This window comes from Notothenia rossii (assembly GCF_949606895.1).
Source record: "Notothenia rossii genome assembly, chromosome: 9".
Lineage (NCBI taxonomy): Eukaryota > Metazoa > Chordata > Actinopteri > Perciformes > Nototheniidae > Notothenia > Notothenia rossii.
In genome coordinates, this window is record NC_136907.1 from 52,586,803 (window position 1) to 52,610,886 (window position 24,084).

The following is a 24,084-nucleotide window of genomic DNA, read 5'->3' on the forward strand; positions in this document are numbered from 1 at the left end:
TTGCAGATTAAGATGAGGCTACATTAACATTATTATTTTTATACTATTATTAAATGATATTCCAGTTGTGGTGGCATAGAATTGTTTCGAACGTGTGTTTTCCATTAATTTTTAGTAGTAATGTCAAAAAGTCAACATTTCTCAAAATAGGTTTTTGTAATTATTTCTAAAGAAACCAAACATGTTTTTATCTAATTAAATATTCAGTTTCAATTCGTAATTGTTGGCATTTAGCCTTTCAAATACAACATTTGCAATGCATTCAAAACCAAAATGGCTCTTTAGCTTGTGGGTTAGGGTTAAAAGGTGGTCTAAAAGCAACATAAATCACATTTGGTTAAATAATTGAATCTCATGTACCACTTTATATAAACTGAGGTTTTTGGTCAGGGTCATAATATATGCATCAAATGTTGGATGCTCCTATTGAGGTTTCACCGAATGAAGCTTCAAATGATTGACATTCGGTACAACCCTACTTCTTTGTCCTAGAGAGGTTTTGTGTCTTTGTTTGGATTCAGTAGTACCAGAGCTATACGGTTCATTAAAGAGTCATCCTTTAAAAGGACAGGACAGCTCGCCTTCCCTTCGGTGGATTCTCATTCTGCTCAAGTCTACGCTCTGCCTCGCCTCCTTCTTCTCTTTCCACTCGGTGCGGATGGCTTTGATTTGGCTGTAGAAAAACAACCTGAAAGGTCAGCAGCAGTTTGTCTCCTCATCCTGTTCCTCTTTACACAGCTTCTTGCTCTTGGCGTGCCCCCGGAGCTGTCCTCTGTTTTTCTTTGCTCTGCGCTCTCCGTCACCCTTCGGTTAATTTCCTCAGTCAGATTCTTGTTTTATTTCTGGTCCTCTCTGAACCTACATCGAATTCATTCAAGACACCGTGTTATTTCCTCTCTCAAAGAAACCACCTCCTTGCCTCTTTCATCTTAGACATTTCTAAGAGATGTTTCCTGTATTGCCTCCCTGACCAGTCTTCTTTAAGATACAGCTCCATCCATAATCATCCATTTGAGCTAATCATCCCCATCATTAGGCTTGTTTGCTCACTCCACGCTCTTCAAGGCTGTCTAAAAAGAAGTGACTGAAAAGACATCACAGGGCATAATTTAGTGGGCACTATCTGTTCTTCTACGCACGGAATTCTTTATTCTTATTATTCCGCCCGTTATTTTGCCGGTCTTCTCCTCCCGCATTGAACATCGCAGAAACTCCGTTCAAACATCAAAACGTTCAGCTCAGCCGGGAATCGATTGCTATTACTTTTATCATTCATAACTTTCATAATTCCAGAGATACATCCCATAATTCATCACATTTTTAACCATTGAAGTCAATGGAGAAATTCTTCAGACTTCAACAAATCTTCATGTGACTTCAACTGCTAACTGTTCATTCATACTTTCACTCAGAAACCTCATTCGAACTTTAAAATGTTACACATCTTACTGAAATTATTCGTGTAACATAACTTTTAAATCTGATTCTTAATTTTAGAGATATTAAACATTGTTCAGACCTTGGTACATAGGCCTTCTTCAGATTTTAACATTAACTAGAGTGCATGATGTCAAATGAAATTTAAAACTGCCATAATTCCCAAACCCTACATTCCTGATACATAATTTTTCATGACAAACGTAGGAAAACATCTCGTAACTTGAAAAATGACAAATAATTAAGCAAAAAATAATTAAACAAAATGCCTCTTGAGGGCATGAAGTGACAAAAACTTTCAACATGCCTCCATTAAAGCCAATTTTAATTTCAGGCTGATATTTGCTCACAGCACCAGCCACGCGGTTCTATCTGTATCAACATAAATGCAAGAAAATGCTGTATAGAAGTAGAGTACAAACCACTCCATGTCTTTATCCACTACACCATCTCCCTGTTGCAGTTTCATTCAGCTCAAGAATGACCTGCTAAGGGAAGTTGCTACTGGTTCATATTTTTTAATGACACTCTTGCTTAGATTTCTGACGTTGGATGGCTGTGCAGATGGCCTCTCCGTGGTCACTGCGCTGTTTCAGCTGAGACGGTTCCTTTCTTTCTATAGGTTCACACTAAAAGTGTACAGATATCTTAATCCTCTAATGTTCCCTATAAGCATTGGGTTCAAATCCAAAATACACCAAATATTCTCTCATGGTCCTGTGGTTCAACTCTCTTTACTCCCGTCCACTGATGAATTATATCAGTTAGTAATTGTAGCGTCCATCCCGTCTAGTATTGATAACAAGCTTTGTTTATGTTTTTTGACCAACACAGGCACTCATGTAAAAACGAACTAAGTGGTTGATGAGTAATGTAATCAGTGTATGCCAGAACACTGACACCAACTACCTCTGTAGGCAGAGGCAAGATAACACATAACATTACATTTAACTACATTCAGTCATTAAGTCATAAGCAGATCGGTGAAGCAGCCTTTGTAAACTACGCCCCAAAACTGTGGAACACGTTAACCAACAATATTAGGGAAGCCAATACGCCTTTTAAAAATGCCTATCTCTTTACCAAAGCATTTTACTGATTTTACACTATTATACTGCACTATTCTCTGTGATTGACATTGCACTATTTCTCTGTTTTATTCTCCATGTTTTTATTTTTTATTATTTTATCCCACTTTATGCTTTGCTCTTGCTGCTTGTTTTACACTGATTTTATGTCTTATTTCTTACTGATGTAAAGCATTTTGAACTGCAATCCCCTGTATGAAAGGTGCTATACAAATAAAGTGATTTATTATTATTATTATTATTATTATTATTATTATTATTATTATTAAAAGTGGCAAATAGAAAAGTCTTCACCCTTGATTTAAAAGAAGTGAAAGTTGCAGCAGACCTGCAGTTCTGGGTAGTTTGTTCCAGATATATAGAGCATAATGACTAAAAGCTGCTTCTCCATGTTTAGTTCTGACTCTGACTCTGGGGACAGAAAGCAGACCTGTCCCAGCCGAACGGAGAGTTCTCAATGGTTCGTAATGTTGCAGATCAGAAATTAATTTTGACAATAAACCAGTCAATGCTTTATAAGCCAGCAGTAGAAAGATAGGAAGCCAGTGTGAAGACCTCCGAACTGGAGTGATCAAGTTTCTCTGTGTTAGTGAGAACTCGAGCAGCAGCGTTCTGAATCAGCAGCAGCTGTCTGATAGATTTTCTATGCTAGACCTGCAGAGACAACTTTACAGTTTTCATGAGTTTGATCCTGGACAGAAAGTGGAAGACATTTTTCTTTTTTTTTCTTTGGTCAATTTTCTTGATCAAGGCTCTTTCCAATCCACTTCCCACAGTGGAATGAACTCCCAAGTGGAGTCAGGACAGAAGACTTAAAACAATTTTTTCATTTACCTTTACATTTTTCATTTACCTTTTACATCCCACACCAGCAATTCAATTTATTTGAAATAAGGAAGAGACAATAAATAAACTAGCAATCACAGAATCTTAAAACTGTTTATTTTCGAGGGATGAAAAATCACTTCAATTAATAAGATAATGCAATTGGAATGATATCCAAAGATCTAGGGCACATGTCAGCAAGTACTGTATTTCACAAAGCAAATGAAAGACATTATTCTGACATGGAATCAAAGTTCTTAATCATATAACCATGAATAATTGCATTGCACTTCATGCTTTTTGTATAATTGATTTTTATTCATGCTATCAGAGAACATATAATTATGCTTCATTGATTTAAAAGAACATGCAAACCAACTTCAAAGCCATTTAGACCCAGTATAAAAAGCATCAAAAACTAAAGCTTAAATGCACCATGCAATTTGAACTCTGTGATAGTCATGGAAGATATACAGTTGTTCATTTAATAATTAAAACGCACTGCATATTACATTTACATTACACAAAAATAAATTCAATTTGAGCCTAAGTGCAGTGTTCTAATGAAGGCATTTCCATATGAACAGATGTGCTTTGTTTAGAAACATGCTTTGGCAGACCTTCTCCTTGTCTGGTCCAATTACCCACAATGCAGTGTACGCTGAACGTTGATAGTGACAGCATTAGAGATTCTTCCAACCTCATAAATGATATTCATTATGGAGCGTGTTTTCAGTCATTTCGCTACTAATGATCCGCTCATTACATTGTTTGCCAGCAGTGGAAATGCTGTTTCAGTAAGCTCAGAAAAAAAACATGACCATATGAAAGGTTTCGAAAGCTAGCCTTAATAAGCAGCTGCAAAGGGTGGCAGTTGCAAGTGGGTAGTTGGAAAGATTTTAAAGTAGCTCAACTGATTAAAAAAAATAGATGTAACAATTTGATGAAAAAATATATCCACATACAGTAGGGTGAGCTGTATGAACATTACATGTGTGAATGCTAGTAAGCAAAGGGAAAGAAGCTAAAGCTAAAATGCATGCAGTTCAAACTATTAGATATACTTATGATAATGTTTGTTCTAGTAATATAGTAAAAGTACTATTTAAAAGTTAAATGCTGTAGGTTTGTTAAAAGTTATGAATAAATAGTCAAAAATATTTGTTTAAAACTAGTGGAATATTGGTTTAATAATTAATAGTAATGGATAAATTGTCTAAAATGACAGAAAAAGTGAGTAAAAAAGTAAGGAATAAACTATTTGAATATCTAGCCAAAGGTGATAATTAAATGGTAATACATCTGGATAGTACTGGATAAATGGTCCTTTACTACTGGATACAAAGGTACTGTACTGGATAAATGTTTATATATTGTGGGTTTGTTAAATGTAATGGATAAATGGTCAAAATAGTTTCCTAAAAGCAGTGGAAAATTGGTAGAGTACTTTGTAGTAATAGACACATTGTCTTAAATTAATGGATAAATGGTGCGATAACTAATTAGACCCTCCATGCAGAATTTACCGCATAATCAGCAAAATAGCGCTGATTTTTAAAAGTCTGCATATTTATCAAAAGGCTGCATAATCCCCGCATTTTCCCACACAAAGTTGAGAAAAAAAAAAGTAAAAAAAAACGGGCAGAGTAGTACCCCGATGTCTTTCACGAAAGTGGGGGGAAACTATTCTGCACCCCGTGCAACTGTGTGTTGGAGCATAAGTCTTAGAGAAAATCGACGGTGACGACCCACTTTGATTCATTCAAACATTCGAAAATGCTTTCTGCTGCTGCGGACAAGCCAAACAACTCACGTTCACCAAGGCATCAACCTCCAAAACCCTTTCGAGGGCTACAAGAAACGAAGTGAGTAGCCTACAAGATTGAAGCTGGTCAGATAACGAACGATTAAATGAAAACAGAATGAGGCGAAGGTGTGTGTGTGTGTGTGTGTGTGTGTGTGTGTGTGTGTGTGTGTGTGTGTGTGTGTGTGTGTGTGTGTGTGTGTGTGTGTGTGTGTGTGTGTGTGTGTGTGTGTGTGTGTGTGTGTGTGTGTGTGTGTGTGTGTGTGTGTGTGTGTGTGTGTGTGTGTGTGTGTGTGTGTGTGTGTGTGTGTGTGTGTGTGTGTGTGTGTGTGTGTGTGTGTGTGTGTGTGTATAATAGCACAATTGCTTTTACAATAAATAAACATTGAATGTGTTTAATTGAATAGTAAAGGGGTGTAACGTTAGTGGCAAGTTGTGTGTGAGAGAGAATAAATAAGACAGCCCAATAGTAACAAATATATATTTCGCAACTTTCCGCATATTTTGCAACTTCCCGCAACTTCACCGCATAAAATCACATAAAAACCCTGTATGTTTAATTGCATAATCAAGGATTTTAGCCCGCATAATCAAGGATTTTTGCCCGCATTTTCCTGGAGGGTCCAACTAAAAGCAATGCATGCACTGTAGAAACAGTTCGTTAAAGTAATGGTTAAATGGTTGAAATATTTGTCCAAAAGATAAATGGTAATATATCTTGAGTAATGGATACATGGTTAAATAATGTATGTTTGCCGAAAATAAATGATTAAATAGTAAGAACAGTTATGTTGTAGAGAATAATTAATAATGAATGTTCAAAATAATTGGCTAAATGAATGGAAAGTTGTAATGGATAAATAGTAAAATAGCTAGATAGACCGACTTAAATATTGACAGTGTAACTGTTGTTACGTCCCGGCTCGTGGAAAGTAGAAGGTAACATATAACCAGTTGAAATTGGTAAATGTGGAAGTTGTTTAATGAATGAGCTAAATGAAATTGGCAACAAGCAACCATAATCCAAACAAAAGGCCACAAAGGCACCGGTTTGAATAAGAAACTAAAGTAACTAAGGTAGACTCTTTAAGTAAGAGCTTTCACAAGTTACAGTAATACACAAACAAAACTAACAAAAGAAAACCTCACTTCTAAAGTGGAAAAAGGAATAGGGATAACAAAAGTAGGCTGTTATAAAACACAGCCTGAGTACAAGTTAACCACAGTTAACATTTTACTTTAGATAAACAGAGTAACAAGTATAAACACAAATATACCACAACTAGTTAACCACTGTTAACAGAATGATCACAGGATGTAAGGGGAGAGTACCGAGAGAGGTCTGCCACAGATTCAGACCTCTCTTGACTAACTGAGGTGCACACATTCTTGTAGTTTTCCCCGGAAGGTGTGTGCGGGGATTGGAGAGTCAGGTCCGGCATGTTCCAATCCAGATCTTCGGTCACGCCTACCGGGGGAGGGACAGGAAGCCGGCATCCAATGGCGTCTGGGCAACGGCACAGCTCATATACATATAAAACACCCAGCTGCAAACACTTACAGAAAGGTTAATGGGCAGATAGAAGGCGGCGGCCGTAACGCTGTATACAACAAAAAAAAACATAACAATATAGACTTTCATTAATAGTGGTAAATAGCATCCGGATTAAAATCCTTAGAAGAAGGTAAAACATGCTAAGAAGAGGGTTACTTGAACTCTTCTGACAAGGCTGTGGGGGGTGTGTGTGTCAAAAAAAACATTGGGAACCACTGTAATTAAATATACTGTAAACAAATCCATCAGAAAGTAAAATGATTTACCGTGCAGGCTGCCCCTTGATTCCATACTGGCAGGCTCAAGGCTGCACTGTAAGCAAAGATGTAATATTAACAACAAGCTTCCTATGAAACACACTGTAATCTTGATCAAACCTACCCTGTGCCAACTAGACCAGATTGGCAGGAGGGGGAGGGGGGGGCTGTTCGTTTGCTTTACAGCCAATTTTGCATTTGCTGTATTTCATGATCTCCTGACATTCCTCTTTAGAGGCGGCCAATACAGTGAAATCCATTGGCCAGTGTGGTGGAGTTTGGATGAGTTTTAACTGCATCGTGGGGGCGATAGAAATCAAGTCCAGTGTTTTTTCCGGCTTTACTGTCTTTTAAGCGATCATAACACCACTGCAGTAATCTCTGTATCTCTTTCATCTCGCCCACAGGCAAACAGACATGCCCCCCAGAGAAATTTGACTGTGGGGGAACCAACAAGTGTGTCTCGTTGTCATGGAGATGTGATGGGGAGAAGGATTGCGAGAACGGGGCGGACGAGGAGGATTGTGCGTCTGGTGAGTTTGTTTAGCCGTCAGTTCTCCAATTAAGAAGGAATGGAACCTCAAAGAAAGTCATTCATTCTGATGGTTTTACCTACCTTTCCCAACATCACCTGCCTTCCATAAGGTCACATAGTGTTAATATTACAGTTTGAACTATCATTCTCATTTCAATCCATCAATCCATCTTTTAAGGGTTTTTCCCAGTGTAATTTAATTCAACAAAAACAAAACAACGTATACAAAAAACTATACAATTATAAGTTTTGTTAGAAAATCTGTTCCATCTTATTTTGAATTCATCTTAAAAAAACAATGGCATATAGAAGAGTTATCCTAACTGAAGCACCATCGTTCAACTATGTTGAGTTGCCCGTCTTCCCGCATTGGGTTGCCCTGACCAACTGAGCATATGAGCATAGCTTGGAATTGGCTGGATTTTGGTTTGACTTGATCTGGAATCGATTGCTTTTCCTTGGGTTCCGTTATAATCTGAGTAACTATATAACATGTGTAGCACCCATAAGGTTGAGGTTGTCTACCTGCATATACATGTTTATACCACAAGGGGGCAGATCGCCTTATGGTTCATGATTGTTTTATACTGGACATGAACAGAATAAGTGTGTCTGTGTGTTGTGTTTTTGAGATTGTTTGAGATGCTGACATCTTGAACATTTGCCTTGTGGAAGTTAATAAATGAACGTTTTCTACACCTATAATGCCCTTGCGGTCTGAGTGATCCTTCCGAGATTATTAACTTATTAACTAGGTTCCCGGGAAAGAACGATAAAGACGGATACTGGAGAGCGACGGGTAACGTGGTTCGTAGCTAGGCTAACAGTTCAAGTGTAGTGTAGCTAGTACGGCTTTGCCTCGTTTGTTAGTTTTTCCCGTGAAAAAGTCCGGTCAGAAACAAGATGTCAGATCACAGAGAAGATTTTCTAAATGAGATCGAAAAAAAACTGTTAGGACTGACTGTAAAGGAATTGCAGCAGTGTTGTGAGCGTAGCAACCTCACTGGAAAAGGATATGTGGACATTCAAAATAAAGGCAGAACTGCATGCAGCTGACGAGAGAGAGGAGCAGGTGGATCAGCCCGTGCAAGCCACGAGGGGAGCTCAAAGTCAACAGGGAGGTCACACGCAGCCTTTGTCGTCTCAGGAGCAGCACACGGGCATGGTGCAGTGATGCAAATTAGTCGCTTGTCGGCGCCTCCCGCTTTTTTAACGCTGATTTGGGTGACTTGTGTAATTCGTGGAGAACCGAAGAGTTTTCGTTTGGGGGGGGGGGGTTGTCAGTCAGTCAGTCAGTCAGTCAGTCAGTCAGTCAGTCAGTCAGTCAGTCAGTCCGACGGACGGACGGACGGACAACTTCTCATTTCCAAAAAGAAGAAGAAATCTAGATCGCAAAAATAATTAAACAAGCGATTACCTGTTTTTCCTGGCCAATGACAGGTTCCTTGAACACAACACGAGCGTAACGTGTCTTCTCGTCTGAAAGGAATGCTGACGGAGAGCACCGGAACGCCGCTCCAGCTCTTCAAATATTGCAGTACCCATAAGGAGCCGTACACATGCCGCAGTGTTTGCGTGGCTGTGTCTTTAGTTGTAAGCACAGTGGCGATCTGTTGTTATTAGCATCTGGTTAGCTAGCTATGCTAACGAATATAAAGAGCTTTTCTACAACCAGGTGGAAGAGAGCTCTCTCCTGAGATGCTCAAATAACCTCAGCTCAGTGAGGCTAAGGCACACCTTGATATGATCATTATAGTTATTAATGAGACATTGGAGACTAAATGAAAAACAGGTATAAAATACTATATGACAGTAACAAAAAAGTTGTTAAAAATAACAATAGAGTTTAAAAGGAGAGTGATTTGTAAAATATCCAAACAGAAAAATCTGCTTACTGTTCTGTTTCATATGGGTGTTGAGATGTATCCATAGATCTCCTCATGTTGCTCTCAAAGTGCACCCGATTGATGCTTTTAACTTCAACATTTAAAAAAAAAATCTTCCCGGGGCAGCATGCCCTAGAGGAGGTTAGGTCCCCCCCCCCCCACTTAAATCATGTTCACATGGATACTAAATACATTTGCACACATCTTGTGTCCATATCTTTCTGTTGTGGGGATCATGCCACACCATGCACATGCATGCGCGAGTCATGGTAAGATATCTGGATTAAGAGGTTGCTTTTTCTTTGCACAGCATGAAAGAAAGGCCAAATGAATGGGCTGTGATTTTAGTTTTCTTAAGCAGAGGTTGAGTTAATAATTTGTATGACCCTCGGAGGATGTTGTAAACATTGAAAGGAAAAAGGTTCCCCACCCCTGCTGTAAATAATAATAAAAACCCTCGATTTATAACTTAACATCTCTGTCTCCTATTGATCTGAGTATATTATAAAGAACAGTTAATTGAAGCATTATAGCACAGGCCTTTGTCAGATGGTTTATTACGCTGTTTCTTTCTGTTTCAAATAGTTCTCTCTTTTTTCACCATACCTGTGTTTGCATCACTGATGGTGGCCCCGGAAAACGAAATAAAGATAGGCACCCCATACCCCATGCGTTGAAACGCAAAACTGCAACATGTACTCAAATCGGGCTTCCAGAGCAGTACAGAGGACTGGTGTACAGGTACCTTCAATGTGAAATGGGTTATTTGGGGGTGGAACGAGTTTTACGCCTCGCACGAGACAGGTTTTATTGGCCTGGGATGCAGAAAGACATTGAGGTTTTTTATAACACACAACAAAAAAAAACCTACAGTGCATGTCAGAGCCCCTATGTGTCATAGTAACAGCACCATTTGAAATGGTCTCCATAGGTTATCTTCACCTTGAAAAAAGCAGGGGAGGGTATGAATATATTTTAGTGATAATTGATAACTTCACTAAATTTGCACAGGCTTATCCAACCCAAAACAAATCAGGTAAAACTGGAGCTGAGAAAATCTTTAAAGAGCCTGTGACACGATTTCCCCCCATCATCCAAACCCATTAATTTGAGTAAATATTGTCCCCTTGAAAACCGTTACTGAACTGATTTTGGATATTTGTACTTTGATAACCATTAATCTGCCCTTCAATGTTGACCATTTCCTGGATCTTCTCGGGGATTCTTCAAGTCCCGCCAAATTATGGGTGACGTCAATGCGGGCACAGCACTCCAACTGCACCGTTCAGGATCCCAGCATCCGCATGTAAACGCACGATGGCGCACACAGCAGCAAGCTCAGACAGCGATGACAGTTTAATTTTGAACGTGTCTGAGAGCTCATATGAGGCTGAAGGATCGGTTTATGTTGTATCTGTTAGAAGTTTAGGTAGTTTACCTAGTTTAGGTATGTAGCCAGTGGTGGACTGGGACTAAAAATCAACCCGGGACTCTCGACCGGCCCACTTCGGTACAACTAGTAAATTGTCAACGGGGGGAGTGGGGGATGTGCTAGTGACTTATCCGACCGGCCCACTTCGGTACCGGCCCATCGGGATTCGTCCCGATGGCCAGTCCGCCACTGCACCCAGCCCAGCCCACGTAAACTGTCAACGGGGGGAGCCTTGCTACGGGGAAACGGTGGACCTAGTGTCCCGATCGGAGTGGGAATAATAATAATAATAATAATCTGTGCATTTTATCCATTAATTTCCCCAACATTGTGGTAAAAAAAAACACACGTTTAATCCATGTTGGTGTACTACTACAACCAGTGGTGTAGTGGGGATGTTTAACTGGGTGGACGGGGTGGTGGGTGGACGGGAGACACTATGGACACGCTCGTGAACTGTCAACGGGGGGGGGGGGGGCTTGGGGACCTCTGTGTCGCCTGTCAGCGCAATTTACATGATGCCGTTTAGACAATATAATAATAAAGGGCGGTGCCGGCTGTCAGCGAACCGATCCGGCCTTTCTGCGCGACTATCACTCAAATGCGGGACATAGTCTCAATGTTTGGGACGCGGGACAAATAATAAAAATGTTGTGTGTGCAGTCCCGCACAGTGCGGGACACCTGGTCACCCTACACACACAGTTCTGCCCCTCACACACACACGCTTCAAATCAAGTTGCATAAATGCTTGAGCCACGTTTTTATTATAATTACTGTGAAATCTGCCTATTATGTTTTCGTCATTATTACAACAAACACACACTTGCAACTGATAACACTGGCAATGATTTTAGATGTATTAGACTAATAAAAAAAGAAATCATGCTTCAAATAAGGAGAGACAGCAAGCGCATTTCGTGGCATCTGCGGGCAGTGGCAAGTACTTCCGGCATCTGCCACGGAGGCCGCTACTCCGTGGTATCTGTGGCAAGTATATGCCACAGATGGGGTATCTGTGAAAAGTATATGCCACAGCCACAACTTGCCGTGGCAAGTATATGCCACAACCATGCCACAACTTGCCGTGGCAAGTATATGCCACAACTTATATATGCCACAACTTGCCGTGGCAAGTATATGCCACAACTTGCCGTGGCAAGTAAATGCCACAGATGCCACAACTTGCCGTGGCAAGCATATGCCACAACTTGTCGTGGCAAGCATATGCCACAACTTGCCTTGGCAAGTATATGCCAAAACTTGCCGTGGCATTTGCGCATGCTGAACGGGAGTTGCCACAAGATGCCAGAGTTAAGAGAAGTTTTACGGTAGCTGCCACTCGCCTTCCGTGACAAATGCTGATATTTAAACCCGTATTTATCGTGTAAAATGTCGCTGGACTATCACAGGACTGATGTGCGATCTCTATTTTTTGAAAAGATAATAAATTATCATTTATATTCAATTTTACTTGGAATAGCCTACTTGGTTTGCTAAAATAAACAAACGTGCGATAGTAGGCTAAACATAGGCCTATATTGTAATAAAAAAAGAAATATTGGCAAGTGAGCGTTGCAACGCAAGCCCTTGGCAATTGTCGCTTCTTGAGAGGAGTTTCCACTGCTTGCTACGATATACTGTATTGTTACTAGTAAAGACAAATAATTAAAAAATAAATATCTGTATTAACACAGCAACGTGTACAATGGTGTTATTAGATTTGGCTACAGACTTAGGGCAGCTGTAACTGATTGCAGTTGCCACTGCTAGTGAGATGCTAAGATTTATATTTTATAAATGAGGCAAAGGACAGTTATATTTGATTGTACACATGTATAAATGTGTTATTTTAAATCCAGGCATATGTACTTAATTTCTATTATTTTCGTTGTTAATAAACAGATTAATGTCATTGTATCTGTTTTGTAATTTAATATTTTAATTCTGGTTGAACATTTTTATTTAAATGCTTCAGATTATTCTTATTAGATATTGATATCAGTGAATCTAAACAAACCATGTTATTCCGTTAAGACAATCATGACAGTATATTAAAAATCGAGACACAATGCATGCTTTTTTATACACCCACCCTCTTATTGCGTTTTGAAACTGGCGAACAATTTATATTGTTCGAGTTCTTGACAGAACGCTGAGTCATGCTCATCCGTCTCCCCTTGCCAGCTTTTCAGTGCTTGTAGGCTTTGCGCTTGGTTGTCCTTATCCTTATAGCACAAGTAGGCTATTTCTAAATCACAAGTACAGTACTTGAGTATACAAGTTAGCCTATTTCCCACCTCTGGTCAACAATGTTAGATCTTTATGTCAACTTTTATTATCATAAAAATAGCACGTTTATTTATTTTAACAAACCACGTTCTCCAAGTAAAATCTATAGAACATATAATGTTTAATCTTTTTGAAAAATAGAGATCGGACCATCAGTAACAGATCATCAGTCTTGTGTACAGATCAGTCCGATAAAGTCATGCCAAAACAGCGACATTTTACGCGATAAATACGGGTTTAAATATCAGCATTTGCCACGGAAGGCGAGTGGCAGCTACCATAAACCTTCTCTTAACTTGTGGCATTTACTTGCCACGGCAAGTTGTGGCATGGTTGTGGCATATACTTGCCACGGCAAGTTGTGGCTGTGGCATATACTTGCCACAGATACCACGGAGTAGCGGCCTCTGTGGCAGATGCCGGAAGTACTTGCCACTGCCTGCAGATGCCACGAAATGAGCCAGGCCCTACTGCAAATAAGTGGGGGTACGGCATACCCCCGCGTCCAACGCCCACTACACCACTGACTGCAACTACAAAAAGCTAAGGTTTGTTTTCTCATCAGGAAATGCAGACCGGCTCAAACAAAATATTTTTACATCATCATCCTCACGATCATTTAATGTGTCATATGTTCGCCGAATTGACATGAAAGCACTAAGAAATGTAGTTTCATCCACTTGAGTTTACAAAAATAATCGATTTGTTTTTATATCACATCCGACGGGAGGAAATTCAGCAGCTCTCACTACCGATTTTTAATCCTAATTTAATCATCATCTTCACCAAGATCATTTATGTTTATGTTCGCCGAATTGACATGAAAGCACTGACAAATATGAATATACTGTAGTCAACTTCATTAAAACGTTATTAACGTGCCTAAACTCAGCAATTCACAATTTCTACGCATGACACCACACTTTGTCCGTGTTTGGCTCTCTCGCCGCACAGTGAAGCGTTCCCGCATTGACGTCATTTCCGGCTTCCCCCAAAACCTCAAAATGAGTCGAAGGAATTTTCCCGCGATGTTCGAAATTATTGATATTTATCGGAACGGTATCGCTTTTTCTTTTTTAAACTGACGGTTCGAGATTACTAGTAGCCCACTATTTCATTGCACAACAGTTGTTGGGTTCGTGTCACAGGCTCTTTAATGGTTTTGCATTGAAATGTGGTTTTCCTGCTAAAATACATCATGATCAGGGTAAAGAATTTGAGAACCAGCTTTTCAGACAACTGCAGAAGTACTCAGGAATCAAAAATTCTAAAACAACTCCCTACCACCCACGGGGGAACCCGGCAGAAAGATTTAACCGAACTTTGCTTTCAATGCTGCAGACTTTGGATGAAGAGAAAAAGGGAAACTGGAGTGCCTATGTAACTAACGTGGTACATGCTTACAACTGTACAACCAGTGAAGCAACTGGTTATTTAGTGGGAATGCTGTTAACAGCATTCCAACTAAATGTTATTCTACGGACGAAAAGTTTATTATTCCGCCGACTTATTTTGCCACGCTTCTTCTCCCGCATTGAACATCGCAGAAACTCCGTTCAAACATCAAAACTTTCAGCTCGGTCGGGAATCAATAGCTATTACTTTTCTTATTCATAACTTTCATAATTCCAGAGATACATCCCAAAATACATCCCATTTTTAACCATTGAAGTCAATGGAGAAATTCTTCAACTTCAACAAATCTTCATGCGACTTCAACTGCTAACTGTTCATTCATACTTTCACTAAGAAACCTCATTCCAACATTAAAATGTTACACATCTTTTTGAAATTATTCGTGTAAAACAACTTTTAAATCTGATTCTTACTTTTAGAGATATTAAACATTGTTCAGACCTTGTTAAAGAGGTTTTCTTCAGATTTGAATATTAACTAGAGTGTGTGATGTCACAGCTAGAGTGTAGAAAATCTTGAGATTTGCGTTCATATTTAAAAAAAAAACTGCCATAATTCCCAAACCCTACATTCCTGAGACGTAATTGTTCATGAAAAACATAGGAAAACATCTCGTAGCTGGAAAAATGACAAATAATTAAGCAAAAAATAATTAAACAAAATGCCTATTGAGGGCGTGAAGTGACAAAAACGTTCAACATTCCTCCATTAAAGCCCATTGTAATTTAGTGGGAATGCTGTTAACAGCATTCCAACTAACTGTTATTCTATGCACGAAACGTTTATTATTCCGCCGACTTATTTTGCCACGCTTCTCCTCCCGCATTGAACATTGCAGAAACTCCATTCAAACATCAAAACGTTCAGCTCTGTCGGGAATCGATGGCTATTACTTTTCTCATTCATAACTTTCATAATTCCAGAGATACATCCCATAATACATCACATTGTGTTACACATCTTTCTGACATTGTTCGTGTAACACAACTTTTAAATCTGATTCTTACTTTTACAGATATTAAACATTGTTCAGACCTTGTTTTAGAGGTTTTCTTCACATTTTAACATTAACTAGAGTGTGTGATGTCACAGCTAGAGTGGAGGACAGCTTGGAATTCGCATTCATATTTTTTTTTTTAAACTGCCATAATTCCCAAACCCTACATTCCTGAGACATAATTTATCATGACAAACGTAGGAAAACATCTCGTAGCTTGAAAAATGACAAATAATTAAGCAAAAAATAATTAAACAAAGTGCCTCTTGAGGGCATGAAGTGACAAAAACGTTCAACATTTCTCCATTAAACCCCATTGTAATTTCAGGCAGATATTTCCTCACGGCAGCAGCCGCACACCTTTAGTTAAACTGCCAAAAAGGCCACATTATTAACCAGAAACTACTCAGAAATTACACTTCAGATGCTCAACTTCCTTGACATGCTTCACGTTTTGAAATTTCACAGATATCTGTTACGGTTCTTCCACAAAACGTTCACATGTAAGAGGTTTATCTCTCATTCAGAACAATGAAGCCTTTGATCTCAACTATAAACACCTGTGTTATGGAACACGATGATGTCATCACTCCAACGGACATGCTCAGAGCAGCAGACTTCAGATAGCAGGGTGCAAACAGTCCAGCCGTGAAGACATCTACAGGACAGTTTTGAGATTTCTTCAAATGCTGTTGCCATGGATACACAATGCTCGCCTTGAAACACGGTTTTCTCATAACTTCAGTGAAAATACTCCAAACAGCCTAGAACAGGCCTAATCAACTGGCGGCCCGAGGGCCAGATGCGGCCCAGAACCAACTCCCGAGTGGCCCAGCCTCCCGTAGCCAAATTTCTACACTAGTACGGACCATAAACGCAACACTCCGTGTTGCATAGAAACCACCAAACCACAACGCAGCACGTTTTTTTAAAGTGCATCTAGTGGTGCTAGTAACGGTGGTCCTATGATAGCAACTCTAAAACATGTCTCTCTCAACTCTGAAGCGTAAACAGAGACAAAACGGTCATTGATCTTGTGGAGCAGATCCAAGTCAAGCTGGACCTTTTCGCGACCGACTTGAGCACGGGTCGGATGCTGCATTTTCCGACGATCCCCAAACACATCACATCTCCGGCACAAATCACGGATGTGATGACAGATTTCATTGCGAGGTTGAAAGAGAACTTTGCCGGTCGATTGGGACTTGCTCTGCCTACAGAGGTGATGATGGGCTTTGCCAGAGACCCCTTCACTGTTGCAATAGAGAGGGACGTATCAACCAGAGCAAAGGAAGTAGTCCCCTGCATCGACAATGGGACATATACACTGGAACTTATTGACATGCTGCGCACTAACGGGCCAGCAAAGTTTTGGAGTGATGTCAAAAAACAGCAGTTCCCTAACGTTCAGAAAGTAGCGATCTGTACTTGAAAAGTGAAAAAATAATATTGCTACAGTACTACCTCTTTGTGTTGCATTTAGGGCCGGGACTTTAACGCGTTAATTAAGATTAATTAATTACACAAAAATGAACGCGTTAAAAAAATTAACGCATTTTAATCGCACTTATTTTTGCACCGCGTAACGTTTCTCACTGGATGAGTTTCAGGGGTACCGATTATACTGGAGCACCAACTAACGCTCATGACTTCAAACAACAACAAACCACAGTGAACAATAGTCAAACATGAACGAACAAGCTGATGAGACCGCTTTGGTTGGCCCCGTGGATGGGACATTTTGTTTTAAAAAACGAACGGATGGAAGCATCGATAAGAGCACGGTTGTTTGCAAATTATGCAAAAAGGAATTTGCGTATCACCGCAGCACATCAAGCCTCAAGTATCACCTCAATGCAAAACCTATAGCAGCTAGCATTGAAGCTAGCGTGGACGTTAGCCCGACTCGGAGTACAAGGACCCACACCCAATTCGCATTGATCAAACAGTGGCCTATGCAACAGAGAGATTTTATTTTTCATCAGGATATTGGAAGAATAGGAGGGATTGAGGTCAATCACTGGCACTTTTTTATTTTATTTTAAATGGTACAGTACACTTTATGTTGAACTATTTATTATGTTGTTGGTGCAACTGGCACTTTATGTTGAACTGTTTATTGTTTTGGCCAAGGTTATTGAGAGAGTTGGACTGAAATTGATTAGATTTTTTAAATCAACTGTTGGTAAATCAACAAAGTCTTTATGGCCTCTGAAGCATCAGAGAGATGTTTTCTAATAGTCAGGGTTTCCAATGTTCTGAATGTACTTGAAAGTATTGTGTTATACTTAAAAAACAAAGTGTTATAGTTTACAGAAGGTCTACCTACCTGAATCTCTGAAATGTACTATATTCCTAAATATGCTATTGCTACACTTTATGGCAAAAATTGCACTTTTCTGTTGGTCTTGGTTAAGTACATCCTTGAAAAAAATAAACAATGTTTTGTTGCTTAAGCTTATGTATTCAGTCATTATTCAATGGTATACTAAAATCCATGTGAAAAAAATTGCTTCTCACTGTTCTCAGGTCAAATATTTATATTTGATAAAAAATGCGATTAATTGCGATTAATTAATTACAAAGCCTGTAATTAATTAGATTAATTTTTTTAATCGAGTCCCAGCCCTAGTTGCATTGGAGTCCTGTAGCTGTTTTTTTTTTTATGTGAGGACATTTATTAAGACTGCTATTATTGTATTCAGTAAATGCACTTTGTGATGTGCCTGGTTCAAAAAAATAACCTCAATATTTGACTTCTAAAGCAAACAAATGTAATGCTACAACTGTTCACTTTTTTTTAAGATTCTGTTAAGTTAATGCTAATTTGTTGTGTTTTTATGCACCTTTTGACCTACCTTTGTTAGATGAACAATGAATACAAATTGCATGTTTTTCATCGCAGTAATATGTGTTGGTTTAAAATGTGTCACTACCCGCTTTTTACAGGCCGCTGAATGTCTGGCCCAGCTGAATTTTGTAGTTATAAAATCTGGCCCAACTGAATGTGTAGTTGAATAGCCCTGGCCTAGAACTTCACAGGTTTGGTAACGATGCAGCCATCAACGCATCCAAGCGTAGTATGGGGTGTCATCAAATGCCGTTGCCATGGCGACAGACCACTCGCCATGAAACACGATGTGGCTGTAAGTCCCATCGACACGGTCGAATCGTCCCCCAATCTTCACTTGTATATCACCGGTCCATGCCTCAACAGCTCTACGCCAATTCTGAGATCTCACCATATGCCGTTTCCATGGAAACCCATCCCTCGCCATAAAACACGATGTCGCTATAACTCCTATGAAAATGTTAAAAAAGTGCTCAAACTTCATATGTGTGCTAACAGTCCAGCCGTGAAGACATCTACTGGACAGTTTTGAGATTTCTTCAAATGCCGTTGCCATGGCAACACAATGCTCGCCATGAAACACGGTTTTCTCATAACTTCAGTGAAACTGCTCTAAAACGCCCCAAAACTTCACAGGTTTGGTAACGATGCAGCCATCAACGCATCTAAGCGTAGTATGGGGTGTCGACAAATGCCGTTGCCATGGCGACAGATCATTCGCCATCAAGTTAGTTCAGAAGTTTGTAGTTCAAATATTCTGCTGCTTCTCCAAGCCTTTTTACTTTCTTTTCTTCTCCCATCACATATTCAAGGCCCCAGTGTTCATGTATCATTTCAATCTAAATTCTTCACTTTCTTCTTACACATTACATTCCAGCAAAGCAGTTTATCGTCAGATTTTCAGCATAAAGCATTCCCACTAGCAATTTCTTCAGGAATTGCATTCTCTAGTTTCAGGCTGATATTTCCTCACGGCAGCAGCCGCACACCTTTTAGTTAAACTGCAAAAAAGGCCACATTATTAACCCGAAACTACACAAAAATTACACTTCAGATACTCAACTTCCTTGACATGCTTCACGTTTTGAAATTTCACAGATATCTGTTAAGGTTCTTCCACAAAACGTTCACATGTAAGATGTTTATCTCTCATTCAGAACAATGCAAACCTTTGATCTCTACAGAGCTCGTTAGCTCAACTATAAACACCTGTGTCATGGAACAGGATGATGTCATCGCTCCAACTGACATGCTCAGAGCAGCAGACTTCAGATAATGGTTAATGGTCCTGCCCTCAACAGCTCTACGTTAATTATGGGGTGTCATCATCATATGCCGAAGAGAGAGAGGGCGATCAAGAGAGAGAGTAATGTAATAAAACACGGTTTTCTCATAACTTCAGTGAAGATGCTCCAAACAGCCCAAAACTTCACAGGTTTGGTAACGATGCAGCAACCAACGCATCTAAGCGTATTATGGGATGTCATCAAATGTCGTTGCCATGGCGACAGACCACTCGCCATGAAACATGATGTCGCTGTAAGTCCAATCGACACGGTCGAATCGTCCCCCAATCTTCACTTGTATATCACCGGTCCATGCCTCAACAGCTCTACGCCAAATCTGTGATCTCACCGTTTCCATCCCTCGCCATAAAACATGATGTCGCTATAACTCCTATGGAAATGTTCAAAAACTGCTCAAACTTCACATGTGTGCTAACAGTCCAGCCATGAAGACATCTTCGGGACAGTTTTGAGATTTCTTCAAACGCCGTTGCCATGGCAACACAATGCTCGCCATGAAACACAGTTTTCTCATAACTTCAGTGAAACTGCTCCAAACGCCCCAAAACTTCACAGGTTTGGTAACGATGCAGCTATCAACGCATCTAAGTGGCGAATGATCTGTCATCAAATGCCGTTGGCATGGCGACAGATCATTCGCCATAAAGTTAGTTCAAAAGTTTGCAGTTCAAATATTCTGCTGCTTTTCCAAGCCTTTTTACTTTATTTTCTTCTCTCATCACACATTCAAGCCCCCATTGTTCATGTATCATTTAAATCTCAAGTCTTCACTTTATTCTTAAACATTACATTTCAGCATAAAGCATTCCCACTAGCAATGTCTTCAGGAATTGCATTCTCTAGTTCCCCATGCGATCTGCTTTTTGGGAGAAAGCACCGTCTGCCAATTTATTTCATCTTTGAGATAAATGATGGGGAAGGACACATCATGAGTGTGCTCAAAAATGGCAGCAACAAATGAAAGAGGCTTATGACATTGCATCCAAAAATATTCAAAAGACTACAGCAAGAGAAAAAAAAATCTATGATAAAAAAACGGCAAATCGAGTGCTTTCACCAGGCGACAGGGTCCTTGTGAGGAATATGTCTGAGCGTGGTGGACCCGGAAAGTTACGCTCATACTGGGAAGATAAGATACACATTGTAGTCTCTCAGAAAGGAGAAAGCAGCCTGGTCTATGAGGTAAAGCCAGAATGTGGAACAGGAAGAAATAGGATCCTCCATCGCAACATGTTGATGTCATGTAATGCTTTGCCACTTGAGGAACCAGCACAAAGCACAAGACAATCACATAGAAAGCAAAGGAGATCAAAGCAGGATGTTGAACCAGGTGAAACAGAGGAGTCAGCAAGCTCAGATGAGGATGAGTGTTATTGGGCTCATAAGTTGAGACATCGACATCGACATCGACATCATCAGCCTGAAGAGCAGGATGCTTCACCTCCAGCCTTTCCTAACACAGCACATCCGCCTCAACTCGATGTTGATGCAGAGGAGTTCAGAATGGAGAATCCTGTGCAGATGTTTATGGACAATAACACTAGTGACACTCAAGAGCTAACACAAACTGTTCAGCCGGCAGACCGGCCAAATGTTTAAGAAAATGACCCTTTTGACACACAACCACGCAGGTCACAGAGAGAGAAACGACCCAGAGAAACACTGACTTATGAGACATTGGGTCATCCAGTTCATCGTTTGGTAGGGCTTCACATACACCCACTTTATGTTAATGCTCTTGCACCATTATATGGACAATATAATGTGCCCTGGCCATCTCCACAGGTGTTTGGGACGTACATGGTTGACCCTATTCCTGTTCCTGTAGGATATTACTGAGAGGATTAATATGGACTGTCTAAAATGGGACTGACTTGATAAGACTCAGAGATAAGGAGAACTCAAGAGCTCCTTTTTTTCCTTTTTAGTATTTTCTGTCGTTTCACTCTTTTTGATCACACCTACCTTCCAGAGGCTTTTGACATTAAAGCACAGCAGGGATCAATCCTATTTAATCAGAAGGATTTGAAGTGAGGTTTGGGTTCTAAGCTGCAGTCGACAAAGAGAGTTCTCTTTGATGTGGAATGATTCTTGGTGCAGATATCTGTTGGAACTTGGCGTCTCGTCATCACATTTTGAACCTCAAGTCTTTAGCCTTTCCTCTGCAGGGCGCTCAGAACCATCAAAAATGACATCACCATCCCCCCCCCCCCCCCCCCGCCCTGAAGGGACTATCTTTGCCCTACTTCTGAGGCGCCGTGAAGAATCAGCTTCTTCTTCTTTTCTCCCTCTCCCTTGCTTCTTCACGTCAAGAAAAAGGCTACAGAGCTGAAGGGGGGGAGGGGGTTAGACTTTGAAGATGATGTGCAAAATGGCACGTTGCCGCAAATGCATATGGGAGAAAAAAAATCCCCTTATTATCCTATATATAAATGATGTTGTTCGTCTCTTCAGGCTCGCTGTCAGTTGTATGTGTGTGTGGGTGTTGATTATATGACTGGCTAGTGTTTAAGCTATTTATGTTGATTTGTTACAAACACACACACATTTGAGTATTTATTTAGAGAGGAAGCCAAATTAATTTCGCATTACATTTAAAAAGAAAAAGTGCTCTTGAATGGATATTTACCCTCCCCTCCTTGAACGATACCTGATACAAGTGTTTTCAATTTGTCTTTGAATTAAGAATTTATTTTTGCCGGATCAGCCTGCAAGTGGCCCGTAAATGACTCCCTGTCTCAAAGTGTCCCCTCGCTCTCAGGCCAGAGCGAGTGGAAGTGATTCCGTTGACTTCAGATCTCATGCCTTCTTAGCTTAGATGGCTTTTCACTTCGTTGTCCATTGAGACCCAGTCTAGCCTGTGCTAATCCCTTTTTTATTCTAATGTCCATATTGATGCAACGGTCTTAAGCCTCTCGATCGACACGAGGCCACCGCCCCCCCAGGCAGAGGCCAGAATCTGTCCTGAGGTAAACTCCGCTCAGCGTGACCAGGAATGAGAAGTTGAGTCCAACACTAAAAAAAGCACAGTGCTGGATAACATCACATTTAAGGCTATGTACCGCAGAGTTTAACTGAAGACTTATATGTCCAATATAAGCCCACATGATTGCGTCTATCTCAACTTACCTGACTGCATATCAAAGGGAAGGTCCCAAGCCTCACTATCCAACCTTGTTTCTGATTAGAAGGAGGACAAGGAGTTCAAGAAGGTTGCCTTATTTCCCTTTTTTTCAAAGGGTCTGATGCAAAACTAAACCTGACCAATTCTGAATGAAGTGGTTCAGGAATGAGCCCTACACCTGGAAAGGAGCTAGCATTTTAGCACTTCCGGGCTCCCTCGTCTCAAATTAGCTTCCTTCAGCTTAGCGATTTGTGACGTGAAGTCATGCGACAGTGATGTAGTTTGATGTTAGCCTAATGTTAGCTTTTTACTCCTGGCAATTGAGTTTACACTTCAACTGTTATAGAGGTGGTATTAATATGTGGAAATGAACCTTCCTGAAAAAATGCGATGTATCGTATCATAAACACATGTTTGCCACAGATGTTCTGCAATATTTCAAAATCCAATGAAAAAGTCCCATGGATTCTTGTCAGGGAACCCCTTGCTTACACAAATAACTGCAACACTATTGACTGGCTATGAGGGGAAAAAACAATAAAAAAGAAAACGTATAATTTTTTTTTCTGCCATGTGAGTGCTAACTTAAAAGACATAATAGTTGACAGAATTACTACTTTGCATAGTCCATAATTGCCCTATGTGTCAAAAAAACTGCTTGCTGTATAACTCTGAGTACTGAGAGTAGGCTTCAGATCTTCAGAGGCGAAAGAGGAAATGGAGAATAAAGTTGTTTTATGAACATTTTATATATCCCATTGCATTTTGCTTCTGCCCGACAGCAGAAGGCTCCGCTGCAAAAAACACATTCAGTGAGGCTGCAAATGTAGTCACAAATCATATTTTGGGGGCTGTATATAAAAATATTTAAGCTTAAGTGAAGATTCTCAGCACCATTGAGCATGACATGTGGGATGGACTCCCCAAATGCTGAAACAAAAATTCTGCTTCAATGTGTGTCCCTTTCGCAGCCTAGCAATAGCAAGATAATAAGGAGTGAATAAGACTTCCTTTTTCAATTAACAAACGAGGGAACAGAAAACCTGGGTCTATTTTATCAACTGTCTAGAAAAGGAGGATGGATGATATGCATCACGGTCAGGCACAGGAGAGAAGGCTACTAAGGTCACATTAGTTAAGACATCTAGCTTTTAAATAATAGAAAGATCGGAAATACATTGCTGGGTCTTATTGCTTCAAAGCAGAGATTTAAAAAACCTTAAATACTTTACACAACATTACTTACATTTTCATTTACTTACAATCAATGTAATAAACC

At 40.0% G+C, this 24,084-nt stretch overlaps 1 protein-coding gene across 2 annotated transcripts in view; it reads left to right on the forward strand.

Annotated features, from left to right (window-relative positions):
• LOC307018301 (low-density lipoprotein receptor-related protein 8-like) overlaps window positions 1-24,084 on the forward strand; it is a 196,773-nt gene that overhangs the window by 65,597 nt on the left and 107,092 nt on the right. For both annotated transcript variants that reach the window (XM_079648475.1, XM_079648476.1), the window contains one exon: window positions 7,374-7,499. In XM_079648475.1, the coding sequence (XP_079504601.1) occupies window positions 7,374-7,499 (126 nt within the window). The remainder of the gene's footprint in view (window positions 1-7,373; window positions 7,500-24,084) is intronic.